A 24,442-nucleotide genomic window follows, 5' to 3' on the forward strand; every position below is an offset into this window, starting at 1 on the left:
CAGGGGGATTGTTAGATAATAATAATAATAATAACTTTATTCTTGTATACCGCATTACCATGGAAGTTCTATGCGGTTAACAGAAGAAGAGACTGTACATTTACAGTGATGTTACAATTTCGTTAAGGTTAAATTTACATTTTGGACGATACAAATTCGGTCAGGTTACCTTTACATTTTTTGACAATAAATGTGCTGTGAAGTTATTTTGGCAGTTAGGTTATATGTTCAGAACGGTTAAAATTGCTATAGTTAGATACAGCAGCGTTACAGATTGCAGTGTTGCATGCAGTGTTGATGCCGGATAAATGTAGTTTCTGGTTGCTTGAGAGTTACTATTAAAAATAGGCCTAACTAATACTATACCCCATATTTATAAACTGTTCCAGACAAACTACCGGACATGTGGTAGGCAAAGCGTGGACGTACTCAGGTGTGCATGCCAAATTTACATTTCAATTTCTGCCAGAAATTGATTTTATTTTTATTTACCCCTTCCTTTACAAAGCTGCGCTAGGGTTTTTAGCGCCGGCTGCGGTGGTAACAGCTTGGACGCTCATAGGGATTCTATGAGCGTCAGAACTGTTACTGTGGCAGCTGGCGCTAAGCGGCTATGAAAAGGAAGGGGTTAAAGTATTACAGTATTTCTTTGATTTTTTTTTTTTTTTTTCTGGTTGCTTGAGTTCTGGTTAGCAGAGAGTCTACAGTAGTTATACTTTTCCCTATATAATCCAGCATCCCTCCAGCTCTGTTCTCCGTGTTGTTGGAACCTAGGACAATACCAGGTGGACTTTAAAGTCTATGACCCAGAAATATCAAAGAAGAGACAAGTTAATTTAATCATGTATTTTTAATGGGTATAACTAATGGGCAGACTTGATGGACCGTTTAGGTCTTTATCTGCTATCATTTACTATGTTACCTGGCAGAAACCCAAAGAGCAGCAACATTCCAGAGCTGAGATTGTGATGTCATAATGCCTCATTCCACCAATGCCTAAGAGCCGACCTCATCAGTGATGTCACAATGGCTTGATTAGATGGCAACTTCAGCATTCGGAACCTAGGACAATACCAGACTTTACCATCTACGGCCCAGAAATATCAAAATAGAGACAAGTTAATCTAATCATGTATTTTTAAATGAGTATAACTTATGGGCAGACTGGATGGACCGTTCAGGTCTTTATCTGCCGTCATTTACTATGTTACAATGTTTCACTATCTTGACTCATTGAATACAATCAGCCCTAGGTCTCCTTGCCTTATGGACCTTGCTATCTCACCCTCTATCATATACCACTTTAATTTCCATATCCTGCAGTAAGAAGGATCTTTTTTTTTCTGGCTTGGCGAGCTGTGCTTTTCCAGCAATAGATGAATCTTTATTAATCTGTATTCTGTATTGATACTTAACCGGCAAGGATTTTAGCACTTTTCATGCTCTCTTGGAGTGCTTCTCATTTTGTCACTTCAGATTTAGTGCCATGTAGAAAAAAAAATCTTGGTCTCCTCATTTCTTTGTAGATACTGAACAGAGCAGGCTGCAAAATTGATCCCTTCATCACCTTTATTTTCCATGAACTTTTTTTTTTTTTAAATCAAAGCCAGTTTGTAACCCAGTCCACCGTCGCTTCCCATGTGGGACAGTAGCAAACATTTTTGGCCTGCCCCTGAACTAATTCTCTGGTTACCCCTGAAGCATTGAATCTGCAGCCTGCCCGATTTAAGATGTCTTTCCGAGGAGTCTCCAGTGTTTTCTCACTGCCAGAGTTGGACTAACCAGCCGGTAATTTCCAGCTTCCTCCCGTGACCCGTTTTGCTCGGGATGCACATATGAACCAGTTGTGCATCTGGACGGTAGACGCTCTCGTCCTTCTTTGCTTTCCTTTGGGCTCTGAGTTTGCATTTTTGACACAGAGCCAGCCACTAGGAAGTTCCAGGCTTCTGTGGTTAAGGTTTGGAAATCTGTACTGGGTATCACACGGAGGCGTTTCTATAGAAATTTGGGAGACTTTGGTGTTCTGCGGCCTGGTAGTCCCACTATTCTACTACTTTGTGCATCTGTCCCCATTTTATTCTGTCTTCTAATTTCCTACATCCATCATCTTATGGCCTTGGTGCTAGCAGTCTGCCTTTCCTCGGACCACTAACTCCAGCTGACAAAGGGCGTTCATAGCCTTTCCTTTTGTAACGTCTATGACACCGTCCTCCTCTAGCGCCACCTGCTGGTTTATTTGCTTATGAGGACTATGTAGAACTTTGCTTATAACTGGATCCCAAGAACAAACTTTGATTTCTAATGAAAAAGTGTACCTAAAATTAGGTACTAATTGTGCACATCGATTATGGAATGTTCACACTTGCATGCACGACTGTTACACACACAAGTGCTATCCGCACGCTCAGAGATATTCTGTAATCTTAGTGCGCAGCTGGCTTAGTCTTCAAGCGCAAGAGTTTGTCTGCCCTGCACTTTGCTAGCTCAAAACAGGCTATATTGCCTACAGCAGTGTATCGCAAACCATGTGCTGCCCACGATTCCAGGCGTGCCGTGAGACGCCGGGGAGTAGGAGAAGTGCCTGCGCTGGCTGACTGCCTACAGGACGTGCCTCTTGCAGCGAGAAGCACGTCCTGTAAGCAGTCACCCAGTTCCTCTCCTTCTCTCCACGCCGCTTCCCTTCCAGCACCCCCCACTTCACAAATACTCTGTCAAAAGATGTCAAAGAGCAGAGTCTGCCCAAAGTGCACTAAAATTACTAGTATTTAGCCGAAATATATACTAAATAAATAGCTTCAGAGAAAATGATTAATTTCTATGTAGACAAAAAGAAGCTATTACATTTCCCCCTCCATATTCGCGAATTCCGTTTCTACAGATTCGGTTATTCACAATTTTTGACTAGAAAATTGTTTTTCAATTTTCGGGTTATTTTTAGCCCTGTAAGCCCCCCCCCCCTTAAGCCTTAACTGGTGGTCTAGCGGGTTTTCGGGGCAGGAGCAATCTTCCCACGCTCCTGCCCCATGCAGATCGCTCACAGGAAATGGCTCGAGAGACTACGGGAGCTCAAGGCAGCCATTTCCTGTGAGCTATCTGCACGGGGCAGGAGCGTGGGAAGATCGCTCCTGCCTGAAAACCCGCTAGACCACCAGGTAAGGCTTAAGGGGGGGGGGCTTACAGGGCTAAAAATAGCTAGGGGAAGCGGGGGGATAAGGGCAGAACTGGCCCGAATATTATTCGTGGGCCGGCTCTGCCCCTAACCCCCGCGAATACGGAGGGGGAAGTGTACTCACAATTTAACATCAACCTCATATAATTTATTATAACCAAATATACATGCATCACACTCACTCATAAATTAAACATTCATATTATAAATCTAGATAATGGTCAACACCATAGTAGTGTCCAAAGTTCATAATGTCACATTTTATTGTCTTTTCATCAGTTACCACACAGGGAACCACATCATCCAACTCATGAAATGTCTGTGAATAACTTGCTCACGATCAATGAACCACCTTATTTAGAGTAGAGAATGACACGGTGGATGTTACCCGCGGGTAACCCGCCCAAAACTGTGGAGGGGGGAAAGGTGCTTACCGCAGGTGGAGCGGTGAATGGCCTTGTCCCTGCAGTTAAGGGAGGGAACGCGCGCAGTCACCTCCCTCCTTCCTACCTACATCTATCTTATCTGTCTCCTTCCCTCCCCCTTACCTTCGTGGCGCGTTTTAAGGTTTGAGACTTGTTGAAAGCCGCCAGAGCGCGTGTGTGGGCAGAGCTTCCGCCCACACACGCACACGACTGCACGAACACTCCAGCGGCTTTCAACAAGCTACTCAAACCTTAAAATGCGCCGCGAAGGTAAGGGGGGGGAGGGAGATGCACAGACCGCGCGAGGGGCGCCGAGGGGCATTGAGGTGGCGCGAGGGAAGGGTGGATGCTCCGGGGACGGGGCGGTGAAGGGGATGGTGATCCGGTGACGGGGACAGATTTTTTCCCCGTGACATTCTCTAATTCAGAGTTCAAAATTCCAATATAATAAATTATATGGGATTGATGTTAAATCGTGAGTAATAGCTTCTTTTTGTCTATATTCAATGTGCACTAAAGAGACAAGAAAAACAAACTGTCAGAATCACAGCCAGTGCTAGAACAAAAGAAAACAACATGTTTGTTCATGCAACAGGTTAAAACCAGGACATAGATTTCTGTGTTTACCTTACGCGTAGCATGACCGAGGGTCCTTTCTGCTTCCTCTTGACTCATCGTTATGTTTCGTTTTCTTACCTGACTGCTACTTTACAATAACAAGAGATACTGGTTTCTCGACTGTTAGCGTTAAGCTTAATGATAGAAGTAATAGATTTTTAAAAAGTCAGATGATGGATGATGCGTTCTACTCCATTGCACCTGTATAATAAATTATTTTGGGTCCGTTGTGGGTTTCCCAGATAAAAAGAAATGTGTTAACACTTGAAGCTTGGTGTTGAATTTTGAAATACTTTGAGGGAAGGCTAAAGAGGCTTCAGTTTGGAGGACAGACGGCTCAGGGGTCAGCTGATAGAAGTCTATAAAAATACTGAGTGGAGTGGAAAGGGTAGATGTGAATCCCTTTACTCTTTCCAGAAATACTAGGAATAGGGGGCATGCGATGAAGTTACTAAGTAGTAGATTTAAAACAAACCGGAGAAAAGATCTTCCCTCGGCGTATAATTAAACTCTGGAATTTGTTCCTGGAGAATGTGATGAAATCAGTTAGCTTAGCAGGGTTTAAAAAAAAAAGTTTGGATAATTTCCTAAAAGAGAAGTCCATAGGCCATTATTGAGATGGCTTGAGGAAATCCATTGCTTATTCCTAGGATAAGCAGCATAAAATCTGTTTTACTACTTAGGACCTGGGTTGGCCAGTGTTGGAAACAGAATTCTGGGCTTGATGGATCTTCGGTCTGTCCCAGTATAGTAATTCTTATGTCCTTGTGTTCTTAATACTTTGGGCTAAGTGCTCAATCCAGGTAACTGTTTGCTCAGCTAATAAAACCTGTTATGTGCCACCGGAGTTTAAGAGTGATAACTTTCTCTGATGAGAGAGGGCTTGGGGTGAAATGGAGCAGACGTGAAGAAACAGTTGTACCTCGAGGCCTCATTGTTCAGGGACTCGCAAGCCATTTATAGCCGGGAGCTCATCAGATACAACTGCCACTTAATGTGCCCCAGGGAATTCTAAACTGGAATTGACAAATTCATGGCTAGTTGAATCGGGAAAAGACGCTACGCATTGCTCGGACTCCCTCTCTGTTTCTCTCCTTCCCTCATTGCCTTTTTCCCTTGTAGTGGAAGCCTTTTAGGGAATCGAGAGAGCAAGAGGTTTAGGAAGTTATTTGCAGTGGCTCTCCGCTCTTTGATGGCCACAAACAAGATCTGTGGGTCAGCACATCCTGGCTGTGAAGAAGGAAGAGCTTCCTCCCCAGTTCCCACAACATTGCTAACAGCACTGTTGATTCAGTGTTGGCACATGATCAACACCGGCTGCCCCCTGTTGAGCTGGAGCCTTTAAGAATCTGAGTTTCACGTGTACTGGCCCTGTTTTTTGATCTGTTCTCGGTTGGTTTAGATTTAGCTCAGGCCTTTTTTCAGCAGTAGTTCAAGGTGAGTTGGCGTTCGAGTTCTCCAGAGGTCTTGCAGTCTTAAGTTTGTAGCAGTAGAGGGTTAAGTGACTTAGCCAAGGTCACAGGGAGCAGCAGTGAAATTTGAACTGAGTTTGCTCTGGGTTTCAGACCAGTGTCTAGGCTGCTACTTCTAATACACTTGGGATAATTTTATAAAGGACTTTTATGTCCGTGCATCCCTGCATTAAAAGAAGCAGAGAAGTCAAAGAGGGAATTCTATAATAGTTTGCCTATTTCCGTTAAGCCTTTTCCTTATTTTTTTTTTTTGGGGGGGTCTAAAATATGATTCTCTTCTCTTTACCAAGATCCCGCCTCCCTGTTATTGGGGTCTAAGGAAGATAGCAATTTTTATGTTAATTGAAAATTTCTTTAATTATTTGAGTTTCTTTCTGTATTTCTTGTACAAGAGCTTATTTTATATTGTTGAAATTGTTAAATCTCAATTAAAAAAAAAAATAGTTTGCCTATATATTGGAACCTGGAGGGTGCTTGATAGATGCATGTTCTATGAAAGAATATCAGCCTAACTACTTACATACTTGGGTGTATGAGTTCCAGTGTTAAGTGTGTAACCTTTAGTATTCTATAAGTTACAGCTGTCAAGTGTGCATGTCCACCCGTAGATATATGAGCCTAGGTTTAGAATAGTACTTAGATAGCGTATTAGCACATAGGTGCATATGTACCAGTATTTTTATATACACAGTGGTTAGAGCTACAGTCTGAGCCTCCTGAGGTTGTGGATTCAAATCCCATGCTACGCCTTGTGACCTTGGGCAAGTCACTTAATCCCCCACTGCCCCAGATATATTAGATAGAGTGGGATCCCACTGGGACAGATAAGGAGAAATGCTTGAGAACCTGAATGTAAATCACTTAGGCCATAAGTGGTATATAAATACAAAAAATACACGCAAGAGATGGTCCCTGCTCAAAAGAGTTTACAATCTAATTAAGATGGATATAATTCCAAGAAAAAACTCTTGTTATATATGTACCAGGATTCTAATGATATATGAGTATATCTGGCACGGACAGTGCCCACTTTATAGAGTTATTACCCAGATACCCTTAATGCTATAAATTCATGTGCGCAAAGTTGCGTGCACGTTATGGGAATAGCACCAATTATGGTTGTAACCTAATTGCTTTGTTAGCTGCTAATTAGCATTATCAACCAATTACTGACTTTAATTTGTGTTAACTGGCAGTGATTAGCAGTTAGGCACGTAACTGCCCTTAGTCGAGATTCTAGACCTCGAGTTTACAAAATCCATACTATACAACTGCAAGGGGAGGAGAGACCAGGGAGGACACCGGTGGGTCAGGGGCGTGCCTGACACTTACGCACACGGATTAGAAAATGCCTCATAGAAACATAGAACATGACGGCAGAAAAGGGCCATGGCCCATCTAGTCTGCCCACCCTAACGGCCCACCCCCTAACTACCTCCATGAAGAGATCCCACATGCCAATCCCATCTTTTCTTAAAATCTGGCACGCTGCTGGCCTCAATTACCTGTTATGGAAGATTATTCCAGCGGTCAACCACCCTTTTGGTGAAGATTTTAGTTAGATTGTGAGCCTTCGGGACAGTAAGGGAATTTTCCAAGTACCTTTCTTATTTCTAATCTTAATGTATATTTTCTGTAAACCGCTTAGAACCTAACGGATGTAGCGGTATATAAGAAATAAATTACATTACAAATTACATTACATTACAAGAAATATTTTCTGGTGTCGCCATGAAGTTTTCCACCCCTGATTTTCAACGGATGCCCTCTTGTTGCTGTGGGTAACGGATGCCCTCTTGTTGCCGTGGGTCCTTTAAGGAAAAAGAGATCCTCTTCCACCTCGATACGGCCCGTGACATATTTGAACGTCTCGATCATGTCTCCCCTCTCTCTGCGTTCCTCGAGTGAGTACAGCTGCAACTTACCCAGTCGTTCCTCATACGGGAGATCCTTGAGTCATGAGACCATCCTGGTGGCCATTCGCTGAACCGACTCAACTCTCCGCACGTCTTTTTGATAATGCGGCCTCCAGAATTGTACACAGTATTCCAGTTAGTCACGAGACATTGAGCTGATGCAAGTGCTTTAGATGTATAACTGTGGCACTAGTATTCTGTAACGACAGTTACATTCATCATTACTGATATAGAGTTCGTGCGTAGTGCAGCCTGAGCAGTGGATCCCCGTGGAGGTCGGCCTGTGAAGAAATGCTCGCACCATAAGGCATGTTTTGTCCCTGAAGCAACCGTTGCTGGGCAAAACACAGCCATGTCGGGCACATTTTTTTTAAATTTAATAAAGTCTCCAGTTTTGTTTTTTTTATCACTGTGCTTCTGGAAATTGCACACCATTTGCCAGTCTGTTTTCTGGGACCATGGCGTGAGCATTCTGCCTCTAGATCTAACGTTTCAGACACTAATTTGGGGTCTCGAAAAGCCACTTTTGAGTGCCACACTTTAGATGGCGCATCGCTACCCTGTGGCCTAGGGAAATTATGTAGGAATGCATCTGACACTTATCCCAAGGTAGTGTGGTTAATTTCTGCATGTGTAATGTGTATATGCCAGAAAGAAACTTGTTTTGTCCTGTTCCACCGTGGTGTGGCCAGGCACGTCTTTTGTGTTGGCACCTCTGAGGCCTCTCGTTACTGGGCTTCCTCTTAAAGCAACACATTGTTGGCACGTTAGACTTTTTGGAGACGCTGCCCGTGAGTGTATTGTTTTTGTGTTATAGCAGGGATGGGCATTGCACTGGTTCACTCAATCAAGGCATGCATGCCACCTTAAAGGGAACGCCCTGTTGTGATGCAAAACTTGTAAATGTAAACAGAGATCTGTGCTGAGGGCGATGAAGGGCAGTGCGCAGGTTCTACTTGCAGCGGGGTACAAATGCAAATAGGAGATTGTTCCTTCTCCACGGGGCAGCGTCCCGCAAACTTTCTGAAGCCACAGCGCACCAAACTCAGTGCCGCGGCTGGAGGGCACGGACATCAGGAGAGGCGCCGGCACGTCCTGTAAGCAGTCAGCCAGCGCTTTCCTTCTCGCCAGCGTCTCGCGGCACACTAAATACTGCCATAGAGCTTCTTAAGACGAGCGCAGAAGACAAAAGAGATCTAGGGAGCTTCACTTCTGAAGGACGGGCACTTTGTGGATGCTTATTTATTTAATTTGTTTTAAATCCCGTCCTCAGAATGGGTTACAAGATAGCATACATATAATTCAGACAAAACAAGTTACATAATTATTAGTCAACTAGTCTTATAGCCCGTTACATTAACGGGTGCTAGAATATATGTGTGTGTGTCTGTCTTTATTTTTTTTTCTCTCTCCTTAGCCGCTTTCTGTATTTCTGTCTGTCATTTTTTTTTTTTTCCTTAGCTGTCCACAACCACCCCTTGCCTGCTCCCCCTGTCCAGCAGTAGGCCTGTCTTCATTTTTCTGACCCCCCTTCCTGTTCATCAGCACCTCTTCCCTGTCCATCAACCCCTTTTCTGCCCCTCCATTTCCGTGTGTTGCAGCATTTCCCTCCCACCCCACTTCCCTTGCAGTATTTTCCTCCCCCCATACCTTCCTCCTGAACTCCATGTTAAAATGCTTTCCGGGTTTGGCTGCTGCGGCCTGCAGCCGCTGACAGCCGCCACGGCCAGCAGCCGCCGCAGCCGACATCCGACTCGGGCCGCCGCGGTCGACATCCGCCTCGGGGGGGGGAGAAAGAGAGAGAGCGGAGAGAGTATATTGCGCAAGGGAACGACGGCGGCGGGGACGGCCAACTTACAGGAAGGGAGCTGCGTCTTTCAACAGGGAGAAGGCCAGATCGTAAGCCGCGCATGCGCACTTCCTATGGGTCGTTACAGCTCACGGAAAACTGGCACACGCATAGGAAGTGTGCATGTGCGGCCTAGCGTTTTATTATATTAGATAGGGGTTACAGCAGCATTCATATGATACAGTTTGCAATGGCGAAGTGAGGGTGACCGGGGCAGTGGTGCCCTCTCCACCCCCCCAAATTTTTACATTTTAAACAAGCACATCAACTTGAATATTGATTAAAATTAAAATATAAGGAATATGGACGGTATAAACCTGGCTAAATCTAAATTTTAATAAATTAAATGTTATTTATTTAGTCCACAAATTAACTTGATCCAAGACTTAAGAAAGCATCAATATAGAAAAATATAGTAAATCACATAATCCTTATTTTGAGACGTTACCAAACATTTACATTTCAAAAAGCCACTTGGGATTCCAAAAGGAACTAGTGCCAGAATCCAATAGAATCTATTCCACGCTAAACTAAACTAAACTAAACCTTAGGTTTGTATACCGCGCCATCTCCACAAGTGTAGAGTTCAGCATGGTTTACAGGGTTAGGTTGAAAAGGAGCTACAATGAAGGGTTATAGGAAAGGAGCTAGGAAGATAAAGAGGGACAGGGAACCAAAAAGCGGGAAGTGTTAGATTTTTGAAAAGAGCTGACACAAACTTCTAAGATGCCAGTTTTAGATACCTGCACAGACTTGTCAAGCAAAGGCACTGCATGTGTGGGAGTGAGCGGGAGAAGGTCCCATCGTGCACAAGTTTGGGTGGCTGAGCAGTGCATTTGAAAAATGTAGCCCTCCTTAATTCATGAGCTTTGAATTTATTCCTGCTCTGAAGAACTCAGTTTTAGTAAGCTGAGAACTAAAAACCTGGCTCTTCTCTAACATGTCATTTCTTTTCCCTTACTTTTCCACTCGATTTATAAACTTATGTAAACCTTTTCCTACCCTTTCTCATTTTTAAGTTCTTGTAAACCGTGCCGAGCTCTACTTCCGTGGAGATGATGCGGTATATAAACTTAAGGTTTAGTTTAGTTTAGTATTGAAACAAACACTTTCACCAATGCAATAGAATGTCACAAAAATCAGTACTGCTGCAGTTTCAATAGAGGGAGTTTCAAATGACTGGAGGAAAAAGCCTCAGATTGGAACCCTTCCACCACCACAATGGTGGTCCAAGGTGGTCAGGCGAACACCTCACTGGCAAAAAACCTCCAGACCGACTCCCAATAGTAATAAACTTGAAGCAGGGCTGTTGTGCAGAAGATAGAGGAAAAATCCACTTATCTAAATTATTGGTGAAAGTGTTTGTTTCAATATTATTAGCTTTTCACATTTCCGAGTTGTTTTTTGCTACAAATTTAGTTTAGTTTAGTAACAGGAATTTATTGGCGCTTTTTTTTTTTTTTTCTTTAAATTTACAGAAGAACTTTATTGAGAAACAACAAATAATGACAATAACATCCAAAAGGAGACAATTTACAATTCAAACAACATCAACAATTGTTTAATACTTCCATTAGAATAAACCTTTTGCCCTCCTTTATGTGAAGACCCCCCCTCCCACCTTTTGCATGATAAATCAGGCTTATTTTAAATGCTAATTTATTTCCACTGGGGGAGCATGTTGGGAATCATTTTTTCATGTTTTATTATGGTTACATTTTAAGAAAACATTCAGGTGGGAGGCTTAGGGGTTTTTAACGCTCTTTATACATCATCTGTTACAATTCAAGACTCAAATGCGAACACAAAGTTTCTTTACGGCCTGTGGCTAAAACGACAGTCTTATTCCTCACCCAGTCACAAGCACAGAGTCGTTATTCCTGTGGCAGGGTTTTGTGGTCGTTTTAGTGCTTATTATAATTTCTTACTGAGCATGTGCCAATCCCATAAAACATTGTGTTATGGGGGCCATGACAAGATTTCCCAGTAGCTGCTGTTTTGAATACCTTCATCGTAAATTACATCAAATGAGCTTGCTTTACAAGGCACTTTATTGTTGCCTTTTTTAACTGTGACTGCTGCCGATTCATGTTCCCATATTGAAGCAGATACTGGGAGAAGTTTTTTGGAAAAAAAATTGCAAAATATTTCAGTCATTGAGGCTTAAGGGCCATATTCTATAACCAATTCCCTAATTGCAGTCGCCTAGCGACACCTAACTTTTTAATTGGCTTAATCGGCATGGTAATTGACCATTTTTCAGCCAATCAAAAAAACCAAACACATTAATTAAACAATTTAAGAGTTGGGCGTTAACCTCTTAGGATGCCTAGTGACGCCTAAGTGGAGGGGCTCTCCCACTCCTAAGGATGCCTAAACAATGGGCTAGATCAGGGATCTCAAAGTCCCTCCTTGAGGGCCGCAATCCAGTCGGGTTTTCAGGATTTCCCCAATGAATATGCATTGAAAGCAGTGCATGCACATAGATCTCATGCCTGTTCATTGGGGAAATCCTGAAAACCCGACTGGATTGCGGCCCTCAAGGAGGGACTTTGAGACCCCCTGGGCTAGATTCACTAAAATCCACAATCTATCCTATTTGTGTCCTATCCGTTTCCGAGTCATTCTGGCCGATCGATTCAGTAAAGCTTGTCCATGCAAATGATCAAATCGTAAACACGCCCCCCACGTCTCGCTGTAACATCGATCAACGCGCGTGCGCACTGTCGTCCTTGTTGGTTTTGAAGCACATAATGCATGCGCTAGCTCTTTAAGACTTCACTGCCTAGAAATGGGGCGGGGTTTAATCGCAGATGTCATTGGCAGGCTCCGAATGCGCCTACCACAAAGCATTGTTGTCGTAAAAAATTCAATATAAGAACTGTAGTTTTTACCAACCTCTCTTTTTTTTTTCTTAAGTGTTGTTGCAAACTGTTTAAGCTGTGACCATAGCTTTTCGAACAATTTGTTGGAGAGGTTTAAGGAGAAATAGCATTGGAGGTTTGTGAGCAGCTGTGGAATTCTTCGAGTTCGTCCTTTTTTTACGGATCGATCTCAAAGTTTATTGCGCGCTTCCAAACAGCTTAACATTTCTCTCAGGAAAAGAACTATTAAGTTGCTAGAAGGCACAATAGTTGAATGCGCTAGGATCACGCGCTGTTATATACAGCCTACAAATCCCAGGAGGCTGTGCGGCTCTTTCTGCTATGAAGTACGAAGCAACCAAAGGCGACCCCGTGACGTCAGATACACGCGACAATCTAGCTGGAAGGAAGGGGGGGGGGGATAGCTGGCCCTTAAAAGTTATTTTTGATTTTTTTTTAAATTTGGCATCGATGTATGAAATGTACGATGCACAAAGCACGGGGTTAATCCGCATTACAAATTTTCTCGCCATGTGCTTTACAAATCTGAGATTCACTCCTGCGCTCGCTATGCGCATTCCAAAAAAATATTTCTAACGCTTATGTACATGAAAGTTTACATATATTTAAAGTTTAGATATATTTTGGATTTTTTGCGAGGTAGATATATATTTTTAATGGGGTTCTTAACACGCAGCAGTTGCTAGGCAGGAATAGTGGGCGAAAATGTAAAGCGACTGGTCCTCAGCAGTCAAAACTTTTTGGAACGGAAAGGCCAGTCGGTTTGGACGAAATGGTTTCATGAATCGATGCCTTAAGAAATTTACATGCCTTTTTTCTCATTTACATGCGCAGATCGGATAGGGTGCGGATGAGATCTTGAGGAAGGTTAGTGAATCGAGCCGTAGTCGTAAAGTGAGCGTAAACCGATCAGTACACGATCGGTTTGCTTAGTGAATCGAGCCCAATGCCTGTCTCAAACAGTAGGTGTGGTTATGGGCGGGGAATAGGCATCAAGTATTTGCCTTCTTCAGGGGTCCTTTAAAATACAATCATACAAAAACCACACAAAAAACATATGAAACTTAAGACAATAGTATGTGACTTAAGACAATAGATGGAGAAAATGAAAATTAGATATGCAAAATGCAACCCTGAAGAAGGCAAAATCCTGCCGAAACACGGCCCGTGTAGGGTCTGATCATCAGAATGCAGCAATATATGACTGAGTGACTTCATTTTCCTGAAATGTGTTTGGCTTTTAGCATATTGTGATATTTGAATTTGATTAAGAAATTAATAAATTATACCATTTTAACTCTTGGAAGTCCAGGATCTGGTTCCACATTGTCTACTTTTGAACATTTTGGTTTTTTATGGTACCTAGGTCCATTGATGTGGAAGTCAGGACCTTCCTTGTGACGTAGACCGCTGTTCTTCAACCGCCGGTCCGTGAGGTAGACCAAGAAAATTGAAAATTTTGTATGTGAGAACGGGAAGCATGATTATTGAGAGGATAAATAACTGATTTCCCCCAGTTGACTTTATAACCTAAATATGAAGAGTATAATTCGGTTAAGGGGACTAAGGCAGAAAGAGACGATTGTGGATTTTTAAGAAGAAACATAATGTCATCTGCATAAGCTGCAATCTTAAATTCTCTAAACGCAGAGGGTACGCCCTGTATGGCATTGGACTGTCTAATGGCTGATAATAAGGGTTCTAAAGAGAGATTAAAGAGGAGATGCGAAAGAGGGCATCCCTGCCTTGTTCCCCTTTTTAAAAGAATTGGCTTGGTAAGAAAATTATTTATTAGAATTCTGAAGGACGGTTTCCAATATAGTGCGTGTATCCAAGCAACGAAGTCCTCGCCAAAATTAAACCATCTCAGAACCTGTAGTAGAAACCGCCATTCGACTCGATCAAAAATTATTTCTGTAGCACTACCAGACGCACGCAGCACTGCACAGTCACAAAGAGTAAAAAAAACAGTCCCTGCTCCGAAGAGCTTACAATCTAAACAGGCAAATCAGCGGGCTATTCCCAGTGGCAGTGTATCCCAACATAATTCTGTGACCAATCATGGGGCCAGGCTCAGTACAGTTCAATTTAATTATCAACAGAAAGGGTGATTTCCTCAGGTCTAACAAGTAAAGCCTTGACTTTCCATTGCCAGGCTTGTCTTGAGTTTTTATTGCATCTGTGTGAGACCTGTCGTCTTAGACATTTAAACCGTCAGATGCAATTATCTGCATTAGTGGAACTGAATGGATTTTTTCTCCTCGCCAGAAGCCATATTTTATTACTGCCTATGAAACGCAAACCATATCCTAAATTAGAAGCAGCAGTTATTCGAATCACAGATCTTTATCAGCGCCATCAATTTCCTGCTGAGATTCAAATCTCAAACAATTCCCTTGGTGAAAACATCCTTGTTCTGAAACTGTTCCAGACAGAATCTCGTTGTGCCACACGGTTTGGTCCAATATTGTAGCTGGAGCAGGTTGGCTTTCATCTACTCAGGCTGGCGCACTGAATGCTCTGCTCTTCTCCCGACACTCATAGAGCGTCGGAAGCAGCGCAGAGCATTGAGCTAAAAACTGCTTCTGCGGTTTTGTAAATGGGGGGGGGGGGGGGGGTTCTGTTGAGAGCACAGAAATGCTGAGGCCAGTCTTCCCGCACAGGCGCGCTCAGATTCTCAGGCGGTGAAAGGTGTTCTTGTCCCTTGACTTTGCAGAGATGCCACGGCTGGACGAGCTGACGCTGGAGATGGTTTTGGAGGAGCTGGAGGTACTTTGCTATCGGAACATGAACCTTGCCATTGAGACTGAGGAGGGACTGGGCATCGAGTACGATGAAGATGTCGTATGTGATGTCTGCCGCTCGCCGGAAGGGGAGGATGGGAACGAAATGGTTTTCTGTGATAAGTGCAATGTCTGCGTGCACCAGGTGAGTGTGTGATCGTCTTTATACATGTGTTCCCACCCTGCCCATTTCAGGGATCAAAAGGGCGAGATGAGATCTTCACTTTAGCAGCAAAAATCAGGAAGAATTTAAAGTAGAATCAAAATGGCATTGCTGATCTCTGAATGATAGATAGCCTTTCATACATGCCTTTTATAGTTTATTAAAATTTGATATACACAAAACTAAGCAGTTTACAATTTAAAAAAATCAATATACAGTAGTACCTTGGATTACGAGTATAATCCGTTCCAGGAGCATGCTCGTAATCCAAAATGCTCGTTTATCAAAGCGAGTTTCCCCATAGGAAATAATTGAAACTCGCTTTGATGCGTTCCCCCCCCCAAGAACCGGCATTGCTCCCCTCGAAGGCCCCCCCCTGCGATCAGGCACACCCCCTGACACGATCCGACATCCCCCCCGACACAATTGGGCAACCCCCCGCCGCTTCTTACCCTCATCTGGGAACTCTAGAAGATCGGACTCCTCGTCTGCTGGGCCTTGAGCATGCTCAGATGCTCAAGGCCCAGCAGACGAGGGCCGATCTTCAAGAGTGCCCAGATGAGGGTAAGAAGCGGCGTGGGGGTGCCCAATTGTGTCGGGGGGGGGGGGGTCGGATCGTGTCGGCGGGGTGCCCAATCGTGTCGGGGGGGGTCGGATCGTGGCGGGGGGTTGCCCAATCGTGGCGGGGGGGTCAGATCGTGGCGGGGGGGGTGCCGGTTCGAGGCAGGGGGGTGCCGGATTGCAGGGGGGGTGCTCGTAAATCGAGCCATGCTCGGTTTCCGAGGCACCTATTTTGCAAATGTTTTGCTCGGCTTGCAAAACACTCGCAAACCGGTGCACTCGCAAACCGAGGTACCACTGTAGTTTAAAAGAATTCAATTGACTTTAGCAGGATAGGCTAAAACACTCATTCAAGAAATCAATCTCTCCCACCCTCCCCCTTCAATAATTAACACTAACCATCACGCAGTATCCTCTCCGCCTTTCACACAACCATAGTACGGTTTTTAGCGCGGGCCACACCGGAGCTGTTACCGCCATGGCTGGCACTGAAAACCATGCTAAGGATTTTTAAAGGGGGGGGGGCATATCTGATTTATATTTAGCAGAAACGCTAATCCCACCCCCCCCACCCCCTTTTTTTTTTTTTTTTTCTAACTGTGGTAGAGGTTTCTACTCTGGGCCATTGCGCTAAATGCTACAACACTCAAAGAATTCCTTTGAGCGTCTGAGCATTTAGCGCTCCGGGCTGTAGAATGGGGGGCTAAGTTATGAATGCTCTTGGTGGAATGTAGTCTTCTTTCTCATCTAACCGCAAAAGGCCGGCGTGCTGAATGCTTTCTGCTGCTCCCGACGCTTACAGAGTTCCTATGAAGGTTGAGAGCAGCGCAGAGCATTTTAGCACGCCAGCTTGCGTTAAAAACCGATTTTGCAAAAGGGAGGGTAAATTGCGGAGTTGTTTTCCTCTTTTTATGTTTGTTTGGGGGTTTTTTTTTAGATTGTACGTTGCATAAATATGCAGTCACCACAGGCAATAGATTACGTTTTTATACTGATAATAGTAATAATCCTTTCATTTCCATCCACCTCAATGGCAAATGCTTGTTTAAAGAAAAAAAGTTTTAATTAAAACCTTAATTTTTTGGAAATTAGTTTCAGCTCAAATTTCCTTCAGAAGAGCATTCCATAAGACCAGTACCAGCCCCCCAAAATGCTTCATTGCCAGTTTATTTATTTGCTTTTTTTTAGCCCATCCTCTCAAAATCGCTTCAAACAGGTACTCAAACATTTTCCCCCATCTGTCCCGGTGGGCTCACAATCTATCTAATGTACCTGGGCCAGTGGAGGATTAAGTGACTTGCCTAGAGTCACAAGGAACAGCACAGGGTTTCAACCCACAACTAGAGAATGACACGGTGACAAAATTCATCACCGTTACCGTCCCCGTGGATAACAGCGGGAAACCATCTTCATGTCATTCTTTAAGGAGAGAGGGAAGAATCAGAGTATGAATGGCCACAACCACTGACCCGCAAGCTTTGCTTTGAAGAATGCTGAGATTGAGCAGCAACATTCCAGAGCAGATATTGTGATGTCATAATGCCTCATTCCACCAGTGCCTAAGAGCCAATCACATCAGTGATGTCACAATGGCTTCATTATCCTTGGCTCACATAAGAATCAGAGTATGAATGGCCACAACCACTGACCCGCAAGCTTTGCTTTGAAGAAGGACCGAGGTTGAAATAGACACTAGAAAATGACATGGGATTATTTCCCGCGGTTATCCGCGGGGACGGGAACGGTGATGAATTTTGTCACCTTGTCATTTTCTACCCACAATCTCAGGGTGCTGAGGCTATAGCTGTAACCACCAAGCCACACTCCCACTTTATCCTTGACAGTTGAGACAGGACCAATTGCAGTGATCTTAACACCCTCAAGGGTATATATGGAATAACTAAAGAGAGGGTAGAAGTGTGGTCCAGTGGTTAAAACTGCTGGCTCAGCACCCTGAGGTTTGCAGGTTCAATCCCCAGATGCTCCCTGTGACTCAACCCTCCGTCGCCCCAATTACAAAATAAGTACCTAATATATGTAAACCACTTTGATTGTAACCACAGATGGATGGCATCTTAAGTCCCATATCCTTTATCCCCTTTATAAGGTGGTTGATATTCATTGTTAACATTTTAAACCGACTTCTAAAAGATATCAGTAGCCAACGATATTTCAGATATAGGGCTCCTTTTACAAAGCCACAGTAGCGATTCCCACGTGGCAAATGCAACACAGCCAATTCAGTTCCTGTGGGCTGCATCGTGTTTGCTGCGCTGGGACTCGCTACTCCAACTTTGAACCAAGGGGCTCATAATGCAGTATCGTGACCAAATTTTCTTGCATTACCCAGTAATCATGCGGCTGCATTTCGCATGGTTTGAAGTAGAGAATGACACGGTGACAAAATTAAACACTGTCCCCGTCCCCGCGGATAACCGCGGTAAACCATCTTCATGTCATTCTTTAAGGAGAGGGAATAATCGGAGTATGAATGGCCACAACCACTGACCCACAAGCTTTGCTTTGAAGAATGCTAGTGTAGAAGGACAGAGGATGAAATAGACACTAAAAAATGACATGGGATTATTTCCCACGGTTATCCGCGGGGACGGGAACGGTGATGAATTTTGTCACCGTGTCATTCTCTAGTTTGAAGTCTCTTGAGGTGGCATTTTAGAAAGTCCTACATGAACCTCATTACAGCCACATTGAGGCTAAAATGTTTGTTTTGGCAGGCAGAAGCAGATTTCTTTAGGCTTTCACAGAACGCAATGATGTACGATGTTTCATCAGGTGCAGTCCCAAGGAAAATAAAGTACTTTATAAGTTTGATGAAGGGTTGTCTTGTTGGTGTGATTGTGATGGGGATTCCTGGGGGGGGGGGGGGAAATTCTGTAAACGGAATCTGGGTTAGGCCCACTAAGCACCTACATCGGTGGCCCCTCACAGCACCTAGCCGATTTCCGCATGAAACTTAATTGTTTAAAATTAGGCTAGTTGGCGTTTTAATTGAAAATGCCATTAAAACCTGATTTTAAAATATGTAAACCCCCCCCATTAAAGTTGTGCATGGATATTGGCATGGTGGCTAGCGATGCCTACACTGGGCACCTAACCACCCATACCTGAAAAGTAAGCATGGTTGGGGCAGAGCATAGGCATGGTATGTGTTAGGCCTAATATACCAGCGTCTAACTCATTGTAGGCTCCAGTGGCATGGTAAAGGGGGGTTGTCTTCCCTGGGTGCCATCTTGGTGAGGGCAGGTACCCGCCGCCCCCCCCCTAACTGCTGCGCGTGTGCTCCATTTCCCCGCACTACTGTAACATTCTGGGCACGGGCAGCAACCCCCAACCTGCTGTCGTGCCAGCGTTGGTTCTTCCTCTGATGTCACTTCCTGGACCTCAGCAGCTTCGGGGATGCTGCTCGCGCCAGGAACATTACAGAAGCGGCACGCGCGTGGCAGGAAGGAGTGTGGGGGGGGGGGGGTGGAGGGGCACCATCACCCCCAGGTATTTCTCACTCTTGCTAAGCCACTGGTAGGTTCTACAAGGTGCAATTCTGCAATGGTGCCTATATTTGACTAGATCAAATAAATACACAATAGGCATATAGCAAAACTTTCACAGCGTTCACTAAGTCACACTTATATTGTGCTCAGAGAACCGTTACAAGGTAAAAATGCCCTGCCAGTGAGTTGGAAACGACTCGAGTTCTCAATCATTGCATAACAGTGTGTAAATAGAGTGCTTTTTTAAAAATACTTAATACAGTACTCCCACAATATTCGCGGGGGTTCTGTTCCAGGAACCCCCGCGAATGTTGAAAAACCGCGAATACGGTTTTTAGCGGGGGAGACAGGAGAGGGCAGCCGGAGCGCCGGCGAGTGAAGGAAATCACTCGGGGTATGCTCCAACCGCCTCTTCCTGCACTAAAGTCGGGCCTCGCCAATCAGGAGCTGCTTTGACACGCAGCTCCTGATTGGTAAGGCCCGACTTTAGTGCAGGAAGAGGCGGTTGGAGCATACCCCGAGTGATTTCCTTCACTCGCCGGCGCTTCGGCTGCTCTCTCCTGCCTCTCCGGCTGCCCTCTCCTGCCCGGTCATTCGCGGTCGGAAAATACCACGAATGACTTGGACCACGAATGACCGGGGGAGCACTGTATACTTAATTGAAAGACAAAAAGGTCAGTTCACCACATCAATAAATAATGAATTCAAACTTAGCTGCATGTGAACGTGTGAGTAAGTACAAATGGGTCTCAGGTCCTGACGCGTTTCGCAATCAGCTGCTTCAGAAGACCCTGATTGATAATAATAATAATAACAGTTTATATACCGCAATACCGTTAAGTTCTATGCGGTTTACAGAAGATTAGTGGAGTACAAGTTGAGTTGACGTACAAGTTGAGTTAATTTAAGGGATGTGGGAACAATGGGGAGAAAGGGCAAGAGAGGGGAAGGAGGGAAGTGGGTCAGCTGTCTAGGTATTTCAGGAATAGGTGAGTTTTGAGGTGTTTCCTGAATACCTCATAAGTGGTGGGCAATAGGAGTTGTTCTAGGTCTTTACCCCATAGGGCAGCCTGATGTGAGAGAAGATGCTCATGGTGTTTTTTTAGTTTGCATCCTCTAACCGGGGGAGAAACGAAGTGCGAGTGGGAGCTTCTCTTGTGTTTGTTGGCTGAGAAGGAGAAGAGGTCAGTGATGTATTTAGGGGTTAGACCGTAGAAAACTTTAAAACAGAGGCAGGCGAATTTAAACTTTACACGAGCTTCCATCGGCAGCCAAATAGCTCATATTTCTTTCTGCTCAAGACCGAGCTATTTGGCCTGCATCAATCAGGGTCTTCTGAAGCAGCCGATTGCGAAACGCGTGAGGACCTGAGACCCATTTGTACTTACTCACACGTTCACATGCAGCTAAGTTTGAATTCATTATTTTTTGATGTGGTGAACTGACTTTTTGTCTTTCAATTAAGTATTTTAAAAAAGCACCTTATATACGCACCGTTATGCAATGATTGAGAACTTGAGTCGTTTCCAGCTCACTGACATGGCGTTTTTACCTTGTAACGGTTCTCTGGGCACAATATAAGTGTGACTTAGTGAACGTTTTGCTATATGCCTAGAGTGTATTTATTTGATCTATTTATAGCACTATACGCCTGGGTTTGCATTTTTTTGATTTATCCCCGTTTTGCCTTGGGAAGCCTATATTTGACGGACATGCGGCAGGCGCCATTTACAGAATTCCCGCCCTGTTGCCTCCACAGAGAAGACCCCTGCTGTGACTAAGCACTTTTCCTTGTTTCTGCTTACAGGCTTGCTATGGGATCCTGAAAGTCCCCTTAGGTAGCTGGCTTTGTCGCACGTGCGCCCTCGGAGTTCAGCCAAAATGTTTACTTTGCCCTAAGAGAGGGGGAGCTTTGAAACCCACAAGGAGCGGGACTAAGTGGGTCCATGTGAGCTGTGCCTTATGGATACCCGAAGTAAGATATTTCTTGGTAACTTCGCCGGAACTGTAGGGCTGTAGATGCAGAGAATGTGTCTGGGTCAGTGACCTTTGATGTGTGACTCTTGCGACAGGCTTCTTTGTGGGTGTGGTGTATTATAGAATAGTGCACACCACACTTTTCTGTGTCTTTACACATGCCAGAAACATAGAAACATGACGGCAGATAAAGGCCAAATGGTGCATCTGCAACATCCACTATCTCCTCCTGCTCCACGTTTTCTAGAATTCAGACATAGTCTCTGTCTCCACCATCTCTACCAGGAGACTATTCCATGTATCTCCCACCCTTTCTGTAAAAAAGTATTTCCTTAGATTACTCCTGAGCCTGTTAATTTCATCCTATACCCTTTCGTTCTGGAGCTTCCTCTCAAATAAAAGAAACTTGCCTCAGGCAGATTTGTGCCATGTAGGTATTTAAAAGTCTCTATTATATCTCATGTCTCTAGAAAGTCAAAATTGCTGCTATATGTAATAAAAATGAGCCAAGTCAATCAAGGCATTGTGACATCACTGATGAGAATGGCTCTTAGGCATTATGACATCACAATATCAGTTCTAATACATAGAAACATGACGGCAGATAAAGGCCAAATGGTCCATCCTGTCAGCCCATCTGCAGCATCCACTATCTCCTCCTCTCCTAAGAGATCCCACGTGCCTGTCCCACGCTTTCTTGAATTCAGACACAGTCTTTGTCTCCACCACCTCTACTGGGAGACTATTCCTCGCATCTACCACACTTAATTCTAAAATTGCCTTTCACACGTGGTAAAATATCTGTGGCTCCGGAGACCTTCCTTAGGCTTTGGCTGTTCAGATTTTCTGACCCTTTGCCCAATGGATATTTCTTAAAATGGATGGGAGAGGCTTCCAGCGTGGAGGCGTAGCTGTGACTGGAGTGGGTTTTGAGTATAGAAGTCTGTATGTTTGTTGTTAGGTTTCTAAAGAGTGTTGCAGGCTGAAACATGACGGCAGATAAAGGCCAAATGGAGCATCCGCAGCATCCACTATCCCCTCCTGCGACTGGCGCCGAGTCCTTTTCCGTTTGGCCTCTTTATGGTTGGGTCATCTTTTCAGCATACTGCTTTTGGATATTTTTGCATGATATATTTCTCTGTTTTGTTTATTTTATTTGGATCATGCTTATCCATTCTGTTTCAGACTCACTGTGGTATTTTACTTTTTTTGACAAATAGAACTTTGGTTTGAGTCTTTCTTTGTATTCTGTGTTCACACTTTTTTTCAATAAAGATATTTATAAAAAAATAAAAATCTGTGGCTGTGGAATTCTAGCAAATTCTCAAGCCCAGAGCACCTAGTATAAAATCTGCTTTTCCCAATTAACTTCAATTACACTCACAGTTAAACTTCCCTGTGCATCCTGTCCTATTTTCACTGTATTGTTTTGCACACATGATAAGCAGGAATCCTTTTTTTTGCAGACTTTTTTTCTGTTGTTTGGTTGATTTTAGTGAATTTAAAAAAAAAATTATTATTGTGATGTGCGTAATAGTTAAGGGATGAGGGAGAGGGAACAGAGGAAAAGACCAGAAATAACCCAAGCATGTTCAGAAACATTTTATTTTGCACAGGGATTTTGCAGGAAAATTAAGACAGCATGGGGATAAGCACAGAATCCTCAATGCTGAGGGGGGAAGATGTGAGAGGGCAGATTGATGTTGGTAGGGGTTGCTGAGAGCTGCTGTTCCTAGGAAGGCGCCACCCATTGCGGGTTCAGATCCTAAAGTCGACTGTTTGATAAAAGAGATTGTCACACTGTGAATTGCTTGAGGAGGTACAGGCCGCACACAGGAGGGTGAGGTTGGAGGTTCAGTGGGATCTGAGCACTTCAGAAGGCAAAGAAAAGGGATAGACTTGGTAGGGTTTATGAGCTTTCCCTGCAGTCTTGGTCTGAATCGGGGCGGGCAACCGTTATATACAGAGGCCACACACATAAAATTTAACAAATGTACCGTATAGTTCACTGCCAACAAAACTCAATGGGAAGACTGAAGGAACATAAATTATCATCAGAATGGTCTGTTATCCTTTACGTCTCCTTTAAAAGTTTAATGAGATCTCTCTAAAACTGTTGTGAAATACTGTATTTGCAATTGCCAAAGCTCTGATTAACGATGTTTGTGATGGCCATTTTCAGTGTATAGTGCCCATGGTCTCGTGGGCTACATGCAATGTTCTGGTGGACCACAGGTTGCCCACCTCTGGTCTGAATTCTCGCCTACCCATGGTTTTATTTTATAATGTGGAATTTGGCGTAAATATTAGCTACTTTTTTTTTTTTTTTTTTACTTCACCAAAATGGAAATATAATTACCATAGACAAAATAAGTATAACATAGAACTGTACAGACCACATAGTATGTATTTCTGTTCTAGTTCAGGCACTGAATTCTACGTGTTGTATTCAGGTTAGCATCGGATGCCCTGAAAAAATGGAACCCATCACAAAGATCTCCCACATCCCTGCAAGCCGGTGGGCTTTATCCTGCAGTCTGTGTAAGGAGTGTGCCGGGACATGCATTCAGGTATGAGCTTCTTACTGGAAGTGCTCCAAGTAAGTGACATGGGCCAGAATGGTACCTACATATAACCTGAGTGGCAGACATTGAGCAGGTCATGTAAAGAGGCTCTGACTGATGAAAAGCAACAAGGAAAAAACAAAAGGAATTGACCCCAAAATATCCACAAAGAAGAAAACCAGAGAAAACAAAAAAAACTCTGTGGAGTGACGATGTTCCCAAATGGACTTTATTTGAAAGTATCAAAGTTCCAAAGGTACACTAAAATCATCCACATAAAATAATTCCATCCACCTAAAAGTAAATCATCCACATAAGAGCCTTAAAGGACCTAGTCCGCTAGGGATACAGGACCCAACACGGTCCGCGTTTCGACAAAAAGTCTTCTTCAGGGGTCCCTGGGGGTCCTATAAAGGTGAGTACGTGGGAAACAATTGTGTGGTGAACCGGAAGTGAGACACGTACTCACCTTTATAGGAGCCAACCTCATCCATTCAGAATCCGGTGCTCTTGCACTCTGTCTGGCCACTAAGAGACCGATATTTAAACCA

General features: G+C 43.9%; 1 protein-coding gene across 5 annotated transcripts in view; it reads left to right on the plus strand.

Annotated features, from left to right (window-relative positions):
- JADE2 (jade family PHD finger 2) overlaps window positions 1-24,442 on the plus strand; it is a 164,463-nt gene that overhangs the window by 102,769 nt on the left and 37,252 nt on the right. For all 5 annotated transcript variants that reach the window (XM_033927173.1, XM_033927172.1, XM_033927171.1 and 2 more), the window contains 3 exons: window positions 15,051-15,262; window positions 21,158-21,325; window positions 23,781-23,897. In XM_033927173.1, the coding sequence (XP_033783064.1) occupies window positions 15,051-15,262; window positions 21,158-21,325; window positions 23,781-23,897 (497 nt within the window). The remainder of the gene's footprint in view (window positions 1-15,050; window positions 15,263-21,157; window positions 21,326-23,780; window positions 23,898-24,442) is intronic.

This window comes from Geotrypetes seraphini, chromosome 18 (genome assembly GCF_902459505.1).
Source record: "Geotrypetes seraphini chromosome 18, aGeoSer1.1, whole genome shotgun sequence".
Lineage (NCBI taxonomy): Eukaryota > Metazoa > Chordata > Amphibia > Gymnophiona > Dermophiidae > Geotrypetes > Geotrypetes seraphini.